Source organism: Cyprinodon tularosa, unplaced genomic scaffold (assembly GCF_016077235.1).
Source record: "Cyprinodon tularosa strain WSP-4 unplaced genomic scaffold, ASM1607723v1 ctg343, whole genome shotgun sequence".
Classification (NCBI taxonomy): Eukaryota; Metazoa; Chordata; class Actinopteri; order Cyprinodontiformes; family Cyprinodontidae; genus Cyprinodon; species Cyprinodon tularosa.
Genome location: NW_024039056.1, coordinates 2,412,928 through 2,428,597, shown reverse-complemented (window position 1 = coordinate 2,428,597; position 15,670 = coordinate 2,412,928). Strand labels below are relative to the sequence as shown.

General features: G+C 44.6%; 1 protein-coding gene across 5 annotated transcripts in view; it reads left to right on the top strand.

Annotated features, from left to right (window-relative positions):
* The window catches only part of LOC119789676 (regulating synaptic membrane exocytosis protein 1-like), a 123,519-nt gene that overhangs the window by 58,373 nt on the left and 49,476 nt on the right, over positions 1–15,670 (top strand). For 4 of the 5 annotated variants that reach the window (XM_038294686.1, XM_038294683.1, XM_038294687.1 and 1 more), the window contains exons 5-7: positions 11,984–12,049; positions 12,353–12,615; positions 14,116–14,789. In XM_038294686.1, coding sequence (XP_038150614.1) covers positions 11,984–12,049; positions 12,353–12,615; positions 14,116–14,789 — 1,003 coding nt within the window. The remainder of the gene's footprint in view (positions 1–11,983; positions 12,050–12,352; positions 12,616–14,115; positions 14,790–15,670) is intronic. The other variant, XM_038294685.1, reaches the window with a different exon arrangement.

Genomic DNA, 15,670 nt, shown 5'->3' with positions numbered 1-15,670 from the left:
ATTATTCATCCACAATGGGAATTCCATTGTTCAAGCTTTTAACAACATACATTTCACACTTGTAGACATCCACAATATGATAGACATCACACAGAATAATACACATTAAAACATTTATAAAAGGACTGTTTATAAAATAATATCAGTTAAATGCAAGTCTAATTTAGTATTCCTACAATGTTAAATCTGGTCTCTTCTGTTTAATAGGGAAATCTATACCTTTATTAAAGTAAGCAAACCTTCTACCTTAATCTGTTGCATTTTTTTTTTTTTTTACAAAAACCTAAATAAACCTAAATAACGAGAATGTCCTTCATGTAAACTACCTAAACTAAATAGTATCTTTGTTATATAAAGGTATATGCAAGCAAAAATTTTAATCAGGCATGCCCAAAGTTGGTACTCAAGGGTTGCCATCCTACAGGTTTTGGAGTTCATTCTGTACTGCTACACTGTCTGTATCCATGCTAACTTATCTTGATATCACAACAGGATGTGTTTTAGGTAATAATTACATATAGCATTGGATGCTAAAACTAAAGAGGACAGATTTTCAACTATACAAGTTTTTAAATTTCTAAGGGATGATATATTGCAGCTTTTGCTAAGCTTAAACAATTTTGACGCCATATTGGATTAGGAGACATGATTTTTGGAGTCTTAACCCTTTTTTCAATTTATTATTTTTTTGTTTGTCTTCAGCTGATAATTCTGTTTATGCTTCAGATTTAAGAATCAGTGTCAAGCGATCTTCAGGTGGATTCTTTTGTTCTTAGAAATTACTAAGGAAGTCTGAGGAATAATACAATTCTAGATTTTAAGCTGTGATGCAGAGATTTGTATGACAAAACCCAAATGTCTTTCTGTAGACTCATGTGGAGGCTGACCCTTGTTTCAACTAATTGTAATAAACAGGATTAAAATTATATATAAATATAATGAACTCAGTTAACTAATGTGAAGGATAAACTGACGACTGACTTCCTGTTTTTTTTTTTAGAAAATTAAGGAAAAGCCAAACTTCATTCAGTCCAATGAACCCTTCCAATCATCCTGATCCTCCTGTGAGAACTACCAGCTTTCCATATTGATTAATTAATAACCTCAATATTTTTGGCACATATAACAAATAAATGAACGTATCTGGTTAAAGGCTCAGGAACCCTGAAACATAATCATGTTACATAAATTAAAGCTAGTTTGGGTTTCAGGTTTGCACTTGGAGTGTGGGTTACATTTACATAAACGTTAATGCCTTCGTCTATAATATTCCACAAGGTTGGAGAAAAAAGCAGATGGTGATCTTTGACCTTTTATTAGGTCTGTTAAGATCATCTAGAAACTGGTTCATAGCATGCTATTGTCTTTAAACTTAGATCAGACCAACACTTCATAACATCTTTTCCATTTTGAGGAGTGAAAAATAAATTGGTCTTATGTTGAGTGGTTTTAAAACCATGATTAATCTGTTGCATGTACAATAAAAGGACTGGGGGAGGGGTACCAATAATTCTGCTACCAAGGACTATATTGAAGTTGAAATTGAAGTTGAGATTTCGTTGAAAAAAATAAAAACATCTAAATTGGAGGCATGAATTTTCTTTTTTTCCAAAGGAGATTTACTGCAATAAACAGTTGATAACTTAAAAAAGGATATTTGCACTTTATTCTCAGAAGTAGCTATTTAAGCTTTAAAACAAAAAGATTACACAGCAAAATGTGGCTGATGTTCCAGATTTTTAGGATTTATTAAAAATATGTTCTTATGCTCTCTTATAAAATCAAAGCAGAAGTGAAGAAGCTCTGGTTAGTTCCTTCAGTATCTGTAGACTGGCTCTGCTCTGGCTGCTGTCCACCTTGTTTGTCCGGCTGCAGAAAAATCACAGATTGGTAGATGCTTTTACCGAAGCCATAACGTCCCACATGAGGTGGTGTTTTGCTTTCTTTGTTGACTGTGTGTGTGTATGCACATGTTTTCACTCTCTCTCCCTGGTGGTGCTGGGGTGTTTGGCAGGATAAATATAGCTGCGTTGGTGTAAAGCTGTTTTCTCCTCGGCTTTTGTAGCTTTAATCAAAAGCAATTTGGAGGAGGGAGAAATGGAAGGGGAAAGAAGGGGTTAGAAAAGGTGCAGAAAGAGGAGAGATTGTAAGAGGAGGAGATGGGGGTGACTGATGGTAGAGTATTTTATTTTAGCTCTCTTTAAAGAGTCATCGGGGAGTGTTCAGGTGTAATGGGAACCCTGGTGGCTGCAGTAGTGGGACTGACTCTACTGTCCTCTGGCTCAGCTTCTCCATCCTCTCATTGTGTCTTTCTCACTTCCTCAGGCTATCCCAACTTCCCCAATCTGACTCTCAATGTTCACCAGATCACTGAGGCTCACTGTGAAACTGGTGAGCCCTCTGGCTCAGGTTTCACTGCAGGATGGCCACCCAAATGGAATGAAAGCACTCAACAAGGAGGTCCAGTGCAAATGACGTGGTGTATATTTATTTACAGTGCTCTAACCAAAAAGTGCAGTAACAAAAAGACTTTCCAAAACATAAACAAAATCAACACGATGGTTGTTCAAAATAATAACTAATAATAAATCTAAGCACAGAGAGCAATACCTCTTTTGAACACGACAGTCTCAGGCACCAACCTTTCTCCTAGCATCCAACCCACAAACTGAGGAAAAAGTAGGTTTTTTATACAAACAGACATAATTGGCAAATTGCATGCCTACTGGACTAAATCACTGACTGATTGGATGAGACCACTATGCAAGAAAAAAAAGGTACAGCTGAAACAATGCACTACTTCATTTTCACTGTTAAATTACATGCCTAAGCAATCTACATTAACCACATTACTGTATGCATACATTCAATAAAACACATTTCTCATTACATCAACATTACACCTAAAAATAGCATTTTAAATGCATCAAACACTCAGTTTCACCCCGTCAGGTAATCAAAGCCTCTGATTGGCTGAATGAGACATAAATTATTCCCCTACCCACAGTTCGTGTTTCCCAGGGGAGGAGAAGTTGTCGGACCAGGAAGTGTGTGTGCGCGTTTGTGTTTGTGTGTGCAATGTGTGGAAACTGGAGCGGTATGGGATTATGGAGCGATATCGGCGGGTACCTCACCGAACGCTGCGATGGCTGGTCACTCAGGTAAGTACTGAAAGTTTTTGGAGTGTTGGCGTGACAAAGAGCTCTCATATGCGGTTGCCGGCTCCGCGAGTGAAAGTCTCAGATTCGTGTGTGCGCGCTTGTGTATGGAGGTGTGTGCAGGTGTGTGTGACGTTAGCCAGCTACATTGTAGCGTGCTGTTCTGTGGCATTTGTGAAAAGGGAGGGCTGCCTTTTCACATTTCCCCCTTCCTCTGGAGGCTCGCCACTTGGGTGGCGAGACAGATAATCCGCCACTGCATTCTGCGTGCCCGCCCGATAGCGGACCTGGAAACTGTATGGCTGCAAGGCCAAAAACCAACGGGTGATGCGGGTATTTGTGTCTTTCATCTGCCCGAGCCACTTCAAGGCCCGGTGGTCAGTCTCTAAAACAAACTGTCGACCCAAGAGATAGTAACGAAAGGAGTCCAGGGCCCATTTCACAGCAAGGCACTCCAATTCAACAGCAGAGTACCTTGTCTCTCTTGGAAAAAGTTTGCGGCTTATGTAAGCCACAGGTCGCTGCTGATCTCCTTCACCTTGAAGGAGCACGGCCCCCAGACCAACACCGGAGGCGTCAGTCTGGACGGTCATCGGCTGCTTGAAGTCTGGACTCTGCAGTACTGGCCCGCTGCAGAGGGCCTCCTTCAGGTCGTTGAAGGCCGTTTCATGCTGGTCCTCCCACCTGACTCGGACTGAGCCAGACTTCCTGGTGAGATTGGTGAGAGGGGCTGCTCTGGTGGCAAAGTTGGGGACGAACCTCCGGTACCACCCTGCGAGCCCCAAGAAAGAGCGGACCCCCTTCTTGGTCTCTGGCCGCGGGCAGTCCCGGATTGCCTGGAGCTTGTCTTGTTGAGGCTTGATGACTCCGCGTCCAACAATGTGCCCCAGGTAGCGCACCTCTTGCTGAACAAAGGCACACTTGTTGGGCTGGATGGTCAACCCCGCTTGGTGAATGCGGTGCAACACCTCGGCCAGGTGCTGCACATGCTCCGCCCAACTGCTGCTGTAGATGATGATGTCATCAAGATAAGCACCCGCGAAGGCGCCGGTGCCGTCCAGCACCCGGTCCATCAGGCGCTGGAATGTTGCAGGCGCCCCCTGCAGGCCGAAGGGCATCACCGTGAATTGAAAGAGGCCCTGGGGTGTCCTGAAGGCGGTGTAGGGTCTTGCTTCTTTTGCCAGGGGCACCTGCCAGTACCCCTTGCTAAGGTCCAGCGTGGTAATGTACTGGGCGCCTCCCAGACGCTCGATGAGGTCTTCAAGTCGGGGCATGGGGTAGGCGTCGAAGTGTGACTGAGCGTTCACCTGGCGGAAGTCAATGCAGAAGCGCATTGTGCCGTCCTTCTTCGGCACAAGGACCACTGGGCTGCTCCAGGCACTCTCCGAACGCTCAATCACCCCCAGTCTCTGCATGACCTGAAGCTCCTCCCGGAGAGCAGGTAACAGGCGCTCTGGAACTCTGTACATCCGTTGTCTGGCGGGTGTAGAGTCTTTCAGACGGATGGGGTGCTCTGCCACCGGTGTGTACCCCGGCTGGTCACTGAGCAGGCCTTCAGGAACAATGGCCTGTATCTCTTGCTGCTGCTGACGGGTTAGATGGGACAAGTCCAATGTCCCAGCTGGCTGTTCGGTCGGGAAGAATTGCTCAGGGGTGTCCTCCTCTTCCTTCACGGCCTGCACCAACAGCTGTGGACTAGGTGGTGCCTCCCTTTCATTCCACTCTTTCAGGAGGTTGACGTGGAACGCTTGCCGCTTCTTCCTCCTCTCTGGCATCTCCAGCTCATAGGTGGTAGGCCCCAACTGTCTGCTGATGCTGTAAGGACCCTGCCACCTCGCCAGCAACTTATTCTCTTCAGTGGGCAGGAGAAGGAGGACTTTCTGGCCAGGCTGGAAGGTTCTCTGTCGTGCACTCCGGTCGTACCAGGTGGTCTGGGTCACCTGGGCACTCTGGAGGTTGTCTCGAACGAGGCTGGCCATCTCCTCCATCCTGTCCCTCATGGCAATGACGTAGGAGATCACGTTGGAGGTGGTGGCCTTGGGCGACTCCCAGGCATCCTTCAGCAGGTCAAGGGGTCCGCGCACATGTCTGCCGTACAGGAGTTCGAACGGCGAGAACCCCGTGGATGCTTGAGGTACCTCACGGTAGGCAAACATCAGGTACGGCAGCCAGCGGTCCCAATCTTTGCCGTTGGCAGACACAAATTTCCTCAGCATACCTTTCAGTGTCTGATTGTACCTCTCAACAAGTCCATCTGTCTGGGGATGGTAGGGAGTGGTCCTGATCGCACTAATACCCAACAACCCATAAACCTGCTTTAAGGTGTTTGAAAGGAAAGCTGTTCCCTGATCCGTCAGTATTTCCCGGGGAATTCCCACCCTTGAGAATAACTGTAATAGTGCAGGGGCAATGGCTCTAGCCGTAACCTTGCGTAAGGGAAACACTTCAGGATAACGTGTGGCGTAATCACAGATTACCAAAATGTACTGGTGGCCTGATTGTGTGCGCTCTAAAGGTCCTACAATGTCCATACCTATTCGGGTGAATGGGACATCTATCACTGGCAACGGCTGAAGTGGATATGGCCTGACTTTGTGTTTGCTGTAAAGCTGGCATGTGGGGCATGTTTTGCAGTGTTTTTGCACATCAGTATACAACCTGGGCCAGAAGAATCTGTCTGAAATCCTCTGCAAAGTTTTCACACTTCCCAAATGTGCCGACCAAGGAATGTCATGACCCAAACACAAAATCTTCTGTCTTAGACAGGTCGGTATTACTAGCTGCTCTGCACTGCCACCTTCAGGCTGATGATACAGCAAGCCATCACGCACAAAGTAAAATTCACCCAGCAATGTCTTTTCCTGGCCTGTGCCCACACCATCCACTTCAACAACTTGGTCAAACAGCTCCTTCAGTGAAACATCTTGGTTTTGCAATTCTTTCAGATCATCAGGAACTTGCCACATCTCCTTCCCTGCATCAGGAACTGCCGCTAGCTCTTCACCAGACATGACTTTGACTGTGCCAACTAGTTTGTCATGCCTACGCTGTCGGCGTGTCTTCCTGTCTCTCATTTTTACAGGGGAACCAAAATCTTCTCCACTGTATGGCATTTCACGTAACAACTCCTGCGCCTTTTTAGCCTGTGCCCTGGTTGCAACGCAACTCATTGGGAGAGAAGCCTGCACCAGGTCTGGCAGAATCCCCACATCCTGACCTAAGACCACAGGATAATTCAAGCCTTTAACAACCCCGGCTTCTAACCTGAACATCTGATCTTGCACTTTAACAGACACAAGTGCTATGGGGTATTCATGGACATCACCATTCACACACACTACTCGCAGTTTCTCGCCAGTCAAAGCTTCAGGCTGCTGAACCAGGTGAGGTTGCACCAAAGTGTGGGTGCTGCCTGTGTCCAGGAGAGCCCTTGCCGGTTTATCATTCACAATCACACCCATTACTGGCACACTGTCAGCATACACAGCATCAGTCATAGGTCTAGGCACAGAAACCATACTGCAAGTAGCACCCCTAACCTTCTTCAGAGGACAAACTCTAGCCCAGTGACCTGGCTTACCACAATAATGACATACAGCCTGTGTGTTAGCAGGTGTATTGTGTGTTGTGGATGTGTCAGTAGGTCTAGGCTGAGAGGGGTGTTGAGGCATGTAATGTCTAGTGCTTGGGCCCCTACTCTGTGTACCACTCCCCGGACCAGGACCAACTCCACTCCCATATCCCACAGACTTACCCTTCGGCGGTTGAGGTGCTCTGTTGGGGCCTTGGAATCTGAAGTCCTTCGGTCCGCGGCGGGCTGACAGGTAACCATCCACGAGCTCTGCAGCCTTCAGGCCTGTGCTGGGGTTGTGCTCTTTGACCCACACTCTTACCTCCGGGGAGAGTGAGCGCAAGAATTGTTCCAGAATGAGCACTTCACCGATTTCTTCCACAGTGTGCTCCGCTGGGCGAATCCATTTTTGGTACAAGTCCTTCAGCCGGTTGTAGAATTCTTTCGGCGTCTCACCAGATTGAATGTTCGGCTCCCTGAACCGTGTTCGGTAGCTTTCGGCGTTTATCTCATATTTGGCTAAGATGGCATTCTTCACCTTGAAGTAGTCCACGGCTTCATAAGGATCCATGGCGACGTATGCAGCCCGAGCTTTGCCAGACAGGTACGGTACAAGGAATGTAGCCCACTGGGCTAAGGGCCACCTGTAGGCTGTGGCTAGGCGTTCAAAGGTGGTCATGTATTGCTCCACATCATCGCTGTCCTCTAGCTTCGGCACTGCTGCTCTGGTCCATGTTGCTGGCGCTGGTGCTGCTGGATCAGGAAACAGGATCGATGGGCCTGCCGCTGGCATCCATGGGGCTGGTGGTGGTGCTGGATACCCTGCTGCCGGTGCTGCTTGGAGGGTTGCTGCCACTGGATGTGCCGGTGCTGCTGCTACTGTCATGAGGGCTGCTGCCGCTGGATGTGCCGCCGCTGCTGGGAGGGTCGCTGCCGCTGGATGCGCCGCTGCTGCTGGGAGGGTCGCTGCCGCTGGATGCGCCGCTGCTGCTGGGAGGGTCGCTGCCGCTGGATGCGCCGCTGCTGCTGGGAGGGTCGCTGCCGCTGGGAGGGTTGCTGGCTTTGCTCCATCTGGCTGCTGCTGCTGCTGCTGCCCTCCCCTGGAACTCCTGCGATGGTCCTCCAGCTCATCACGGACGTTACCCAGTTGAACTTGAATGTTGCGCCACCGCTGCTCTTGTTTCTCCCTCTCTTTCTCCTGCGTCCGCATGGACCGTTGCAGTAGGCTGTACAGGTCTGAAAGGTTGAGTGCTTCTTGCGGCCTGTCGTCGTCATCAGGTTGTGTCTGTTGCTCTCCTCCTATGGCTCCTTCGACCTCTTCCTCACCTGGACCCAGGGGGTTGGTCTTCTTCAACTTCCTGTAAGCCATCTCACTCTGCTTGCACTTCTTTCTTGTTGACTTTCGTGTCGGCGCCACGATCCCACTTCTGACACCAAATGTGAAACTGGTGAGCCCTCTGGCTCAGGTTTCACTGCAGGATGGCCACCCAAATGGAATGAAAGCACTCAACAAGGAGGTCCAGTGCAAATGACGTGGTGTATATTTATTTACAGTGCTCTAACCAAAAAGTGCAGTAACAAAAAGACTTTCCAAAACATAAACAAAATCAACACGATGGTTGTTCAAAATAATAACTAATAATAAATCTAAGCACAGAGAGCAATACCTCTTTTGAACACGACAGTCTCAGGCACCAACCTTTCTCCTAGCATCCAACCCACAAACTGAGGAAAAAGTAGGTTTTTTATACAAACAGACATAATTGGCAAATTGCATGCCTACTGGACTAAATCACTGACTGATTGGATGAGACCACTATGCAAGAAAAAAAAGGTACAGCTGAAACAATGCACTACTTCATTTTCACTGTTAAATTACATGCCTAAGCAATCTACATTAACCACATTACTGTATGCATACATTCAATAAAACACATTTCTCATTACATCAACATTACACCTAAAAATAGCATTTTAAATGCATCAAACACTCAGTTTCACCCCGTCAGGTAATCAAAGCCTCTGATTGGCTGAATGAGACATAAATTATTCCCCTACCCACAGTTCGTGTTTCGAGGTCGGGTGGAAGGACGTGGGAGGAACGTTGGTCGTTTGGTGCATGGCGCGTGTTTTGAAGCTGCTCTGCTTGTGGAGAAATGTCCTGGGCCGTGAGTAGTGAGGAAACAGGAAGCGATTCTTGTGGGATGGAAGAGGGAAATAGTGACAATGAAGGTTGGAAGATAGCAGCATCAAAAAATGAGAAAAAGCGGAAAAAACAGAGATCAGTTAAAGGGGAATCTAGTTCAGAACAATCCAGTGATGATCAATCCATACATTCCACAGCACAACAAAATGAATTCAAAGTCATATTCAAAGTCGTTAATCAGGCAGACTCTTTTACAAACTGGAATCCGGTTCACTTAACAAAAACCATCAATAAACTTGTTGGAGAAGTCAGAGGTGCCAGAATTCTGTACAGTGGAGACCTGCTAATTAACTGCAGAGACAGCGCCCAGCAAGGCAAAGCAATACGTATTAACAAAATTGACGGGATAAGAGTTCAGTGCAGCCTAATGGAGAACAAAAAGATCAGCAGGGGAGTCATTGGAGGAGTTCCTCTGAAAATTTCTGAAAAAGAGATTCTGGAAAACATAAGCGGTGCAAAAGTAAAAGAAGTAAAACGGTTAAAAACAACAAGAAACGGAGAAAGATCTGACAGTTTATCTGTACTAATTAAATTCGAGGAAGAGCAATTACCAAGCAAAGTATTCATCGGTTACATCAGTTACAATGTCAAAATCTACAATCCACCACCATTGAGATGTTTCAAATGTCAAAAATTCGGACACATTGCAGCAGTTTGTAAAGGGAAACAGAGGTGTGGAAGGTGTGCAGGAGAACATGAATATGGTAAATGTGGAAAAGAAGCTAAAATAAAATGCTGTAATTGTGGTGGAGAACATACTGCTGCTTATCGCGGCTGTGAAGCAAGCAAAAGGTCTGAAGAAATAAAAAAAATGAAATTTGAGCTTGGAATAACTTATGCTGAAGCTGCAAAAAGGATCCCATCTCAGTCAGAAAAACCCAAACCTTCAGTTCAACACACGGCAAATTTCAAACCTCTAGAGAAATCTCCAAAAATTGATGAAGACTCACTAATTGTTAAAAAGACAAATTTTGTTCTTTTCATGGTGGAAGTGATTAATTGTACTGCTCAGACGACAAAAAAAACAGAAAAAATCAAAATAATAGTGAAGGCTGCAGAAAAATATCTGGATGTTAAAGATATGAACTGGGAGATGGTTGGAAGCATGATGGAAAGACCAATGGGACCATCAGAAACTGGCAGAGGTACGATGACCTAGAGTAAATTAAAATTATACGGGCAAATGTAATTTAGTATAATTTAGTATTATGTGGGTTTAAGTTACACAGGTTATTTTATTGTATTTTTTTTTTTTTTTTTTTTTTTTTTTTTTTTTGGGGGGGGTGAATCGTTTCCTGTTTCCTTGCTTTACTCCATATCAGTTGGTGGCGGTAATGCACATTTCACAAGTTTGCCAACCGCCATAAAATCTCATAAGAAGAAGAAGAAGAAGTTCGTGTTTCCCAGGGGAGGAGAAGTTGTCGGACCAGGAAGTGTGTGTGCGCGTTTGTGTTTGTGTGTGCAATGTGTGGAAACTGGAGCGGTATGGGATTATGGAGCGATATCGGCGGGTACCTCACCGAACGCTGCGATGGCTGGTCACTCAGGTAAGTACTGAAAGTTTTTGGAGTGTTGGCGTGACAAAGAGCTCTCATATGCGGTTGCCGGCTCCGCGAGTGAAAGTCTCAGATTCGTGTGTGCGCGCTTGTGTATGGAGGTGTGTGCAGGTGTGTGTGACGTTAGCCAGCTACATTGTAGCGTGCTGTTCTGTGGCATTTGTGAAAAGGGAGGGCTGCCTTTTCACACTCACTTTGACTATTTTAGAGTGTGGCCAGATTCTCCAATGTGATATTCTTTGACATTGTTGGGGATATAGGCAAGGGGTTACATGGCTAATCTGGAAATGCACTATCCTTCCCTAAAAACAATAAAATAAATAAAAATCATAGTGTAAGTCATGCATTTACGTATACATTTATTATATGGTTTTAAGACCTGATAATAAAAAAAAACCTTCTTTACAAGATCATATCTACCTAAAAGTGTAGAAGAACACACCTGATTTCATTTGGATAACTTTGAGAAAACTCATTAAAACAAAATTATTTTCTAAAATACTATTAAAAACCATTTGCTGCTAAGATAGTATTTGTTAGTGTTATCTAAACTTTATCTTAATATGTTTAGGATGCATCTTGTAAAGGAAAGATATAAAAAATAAATTCTGGCTTTGCAGAACAAAAGTTCTGTTTTTTTCCCAACAAGCCAGTATTACCTGGGTATTTACATGGGCCCCAGCCTTTACTTGGAATCTTGCCAGACATGCTTGTAACTTTCCTTTGGCTAAAAAAATTAAATAAAATAACACTTAGGTTTGCAAAACTGCATGTGAATGAACTCCGAAAGACTGGATAGCTTAAAACACATTAAGAACTGTTTGCAAGGCAAAGTACCCAGTTTGCTAAAGAACGAAAGATGAAACCTTAAACCAATTGTAGACCATGTTGGTGGAAAGGTGATGATTTTGGCCTCTTTGCTAGTCACAGAACCTGGCTACCTTGCATTGATTGAACTGACTATTAAATCCTCCTTCTGTTAAAGTATTCTAGAGCCAATTGTGTGTCCTCTTGTCCAACAGTGGATGGTTGGTCTAAACTTAGTTATTTACAGAACCCAGACACATTTTTACAACAGAATGTCTGAAGTTGTCCAGAAACAACTTTACAATCTAACATTCTCCAACAGTAAATGATTTCTGAGACATATTGCTGCTAAAGCTTCTCTGCATGCCGTTGTTAAGTTTTTCACGTGCAGCTCTTCCATTTTGGCCTTATCTTGTTGTGATGAACAATTGGGTTTAGTGAATGTGGAGCCCTTGAACTGAAAAACAATGTTCTTATTTTATTTTTTTTTAACCATGCCTGAAAATAGAGCAGTAATAGTTTGAATATCCACCAAATGTTTCATCACAAGATAAAAGTGAATTTGGACTCTCCTCTGCAGTCTGCAGCCAGTGTACAGTTGGTGTACATATGTGCGATAACAGAATTAGAAGGAGAACTGGAGATGTTATTTTGACAGTAATCCTAGTGTCCTTTAATTTAACAGTTGGCTCTCTGTTCTTCATTTGGTGGCCAAAGGCAGCCCACAGTGGGAGAATCAAGCTGCTCCCTGGTATGTTTGCCATCCTTTATCTTAAAAAGCTTCCATAAAAGCCTTTATTTTTCCCCTAAATGGCTTACTGCACAAGTGCAGCTCTTTAGGAAGAACACTGTTCCATTTCCTGTTTGACAGCAGTGGGCGCTTGGCTTCAAATGAGATTGTGGCAAACTGTCATTTTGCTTTCAGTTGTTGCAGTGAAACATATTTCCATAACACCTTTTCATCCCAAGCTATCTGTAAGGGGATGTGTTTTATTTCATTATCATATATGTTCTGGTTGCATGATGGCTGACTGAGGCATTCTGTGTTCTCTAGGTGATATGGGTGTGCAATAACTGCAGAAAGCAGCAGGAGATCCTCACCAAGCCAGGAGAGTGGTTCACTGGTCCTCCCGGGAAGGCCTCTACTCTCGGTTCTGCTGTCAGTGAGCCGTCTGTGTGCCAAGTGTCCGGAGATAAGCTGAGATCTCACTCCCAAGCACCCGCAGGCTCCACTGGGACTATCCAAGACCAAGCAGGTGTACTGGGGACCACCCCTGGTACAGATGCTCGGTCGCTAAGTGAGCCACCACGGGACAGGTAAGATGGAGGGACAAAAACACGAAATACATGTATGCCACTCAGATAGAAATCACATATTTCAGGTTCTGAAACTGGATCTGATGAAGTTGTTTTAGCGACCGCTTTGTTTTTATACGATTGTTTCCGTTGTTTACAAAACGCATAATGTGAATCTGCCATCCGGACATTCTTGCATCTTTCAGAACATAAAACCCTTCAGATGTCTGTAAAAAGAGCTTTTCAAACTTCACATCTAAGGAAAATTAGACTGTAGAAGGTCTGGATCTAGAGGAAAAATATTTCTCCAGTCTGTCGGGTATTTTTTTAGTTACTCAGTTACTTAAAAGCTAGATTATTCAAAAAAGGTTTTACTGAGATTATGCTCATAAAGTGAAATAAATTTTCCCAGATATGCTGTGAAGAGTGTACTGTGCATCCCACAAATAAAGGGTTTCCTTTTTTGTGTCATGATTTTTCTAAGGTTCAGACCCAAATGCAGAAGACCAAACAGGGAGACAAGGGAAAAGGTTTAACAGGTTTTATTGAAGAGATAATTCAGAGAGAATTGTTGCTCTGAACACTGCTCAACCAGAACTGAAAAGTGAGGGGGAAGACACAGCGGTTAGTTCAGGCTCAGTGGGAAATTTGACATGTGAACTTGGAGAAAAGGATTTGGTTGCTGACTCACGTTTCCAGAGAAGTTGTTGAATCCTTGACTCCAGTCTGTATGCTGTAGATCCAGTGATTGTCTGATTCGGTGGAGGGCGGAACAGGGTTTACCCAGAATGTGGTTGTTATAGGTGAACGGAGAAACTGACTGCCACTCAGATTTCCTGCGGTACTTGAACGGGTCGTAGTGGAGATAAATCCCTTTCTCAGTGCGAAGCTCAAACGATCTCTTGGGAAAAGTGGATCCAAACCTCCTGTATGAACCCCAGCTCAGTTTGTAGCTCAGTTGATCCTTCCAGGGAGAAAAGGTCTAAAAAATCCAGTTTGCAGGATGACGTCCTGCTGAGAGGCAAAGACAAAAAAACAAAGTTAAAACTCGGGTTGACTAGAACTCAGTTTGACTCAGCAAAACTCAGCTTGGCTGGAGTACCCAAAACTGGCAAACACTCTGGTGTCAAGGCAGTGTCAGTTAGCAGCTTAAGAACACTCCGTTAACGAGGAAACCATCAGCAGGTGTGTGAGGAGGCGGACAAACACAGAAACACAAACACAAAGACAGGAGTCCTGACATTTTGAGCAGTTGGACAATATTTGAGACTTTATGCTAAATAAATATATGTTACATCTGTTCACTGAGTGCTTTGATATATTCATTTATTTGGGGTTAAACAAACAAGTTAAAAGTCTTTTAAAGCTTTAAGAGGTAACACAGGTATTAGGCATTTCTGATGGTTGCTAATAATATGCTGCTTTGCAATATTAAAGTGGCATTCAAGGTAAGCATCTCTATATAAGGCTGTATTTGACTGTATGTTTTTGGATTGATAATAAATTCTACTTGCTCCTCAGGAGAAATGGTCGTGGAGGCGGTGGAACAGGTCGGGGGGAGCGGCGGACAGGCCAGCCTAGGCTGCAAACCCAGGTCTCCATGGATCGAGACCTACGAGGAGAGTCGAGGGAGCGAAGGGAAGGCCGGCTGTTGAAGGGACGGTCTCTGGAGCATGATCCTTTGGGGGGTGGTGTTGGTGTAAGAAGGACAGAGGATGGGGGTTATCAGCAGGTGGGCAACAATGCAGGTCCCCTTCGACAGGCAGAGCCATTTTCATCAGGAGGCAGGGGGCTGCCTGGGCAGGGTCGTGGCACAGGCAGTGGGACACGAGAGGTTGGGGACGCTACTCGACTTGGACAGAGGACGGTGGGCGGGGCACAGGCTGTTTCACAGAAAGCACCTCCTGAACTCAGAGTACCTTCAACTTTGGGACCTGAAACGGGTCTTGGCCAGGGTGCTGGGGTGAAACGGACCAAACGGGACAAGGCTGAAAGCATGCTGCGAAACGATTCGCTAAGCTCTGACCAGTCTGAATCATTGCGGCCTCCTCCACCACGGCCCCACAAATCAAAACGGGGGCTGGGGGCTGGAGGGAAGAGACAAACCAGTGTCAGCAGTTCAGAGGAAGACGGTGGAACTACGCCTGAGTACAGTAGCTGTGAAGATGCTGAAATTGAGAGCATAAGTGAAAGGGGTAAGTTGTTCTAGTTTATTTAATCATTATAAGTTTCTTAAATCTGTTTAGTCTCCATTTTTATAGCTGTTAAATCTGATATCTGTGGCACATTTTCATCTTTCCTTATTTTTTTTATCAAATAGAAATGCAATTCTTTCCCACAGTATCAAAGCCTTCTTATATTGCCTGTCTGTTGTACTATATATCACAACAATATTCCCACCTTTTAGTTTTTTTTTATTTTCTATACATACAAATTATTCAGACACTCACTGACACTCACAGTCTTTCAATCTGGTATTGGTGGTTATGATCCTACTTTATGGTACATGTTTAAACCATTGCACCTCTAAATCTAACATACAGGCTTGGACTGGGAACGATTTTCGGCCCTGGCGTTTTTCCATCTACACCAGCCCACTTATAAATATAAGAAGAACATCGTAGTTTGGTTTAAAGAAAGCATTTTAGTTTATTATAATTTAGTTTGTTGCAACAATTTTACAGCTTGAAGAAATAAGATTTTACAGTTTGAAGAAATAGAAAATTACACCATCTGCCAACCGTCACAAGGATGAGCAGGACAAGGAAGAGCTGTATATACTGCTTGCATCATTTAGATAGTTAACATTGTGTTACTTCTTAAGCTCCTAAAGTTATTTACTGTCACATGTAGGTGCTTCGGCCAGAGAGTAAGTGTTGGGGTTGGTATGATTTAAGGTGGGCCGGCCCTCGCACGTTGAAATTGGGACCGGCCCACCGGGCAAAGGCCCGGTATCACAGATTACCATTCCGAGCCTGCTAACATACAGTAACAGTCAATTTTTTTTCATTAATGTCAAAATAAGTCAAATATTTTAAATGACGACTTATATAATTTAACAAAATATAATGATAAT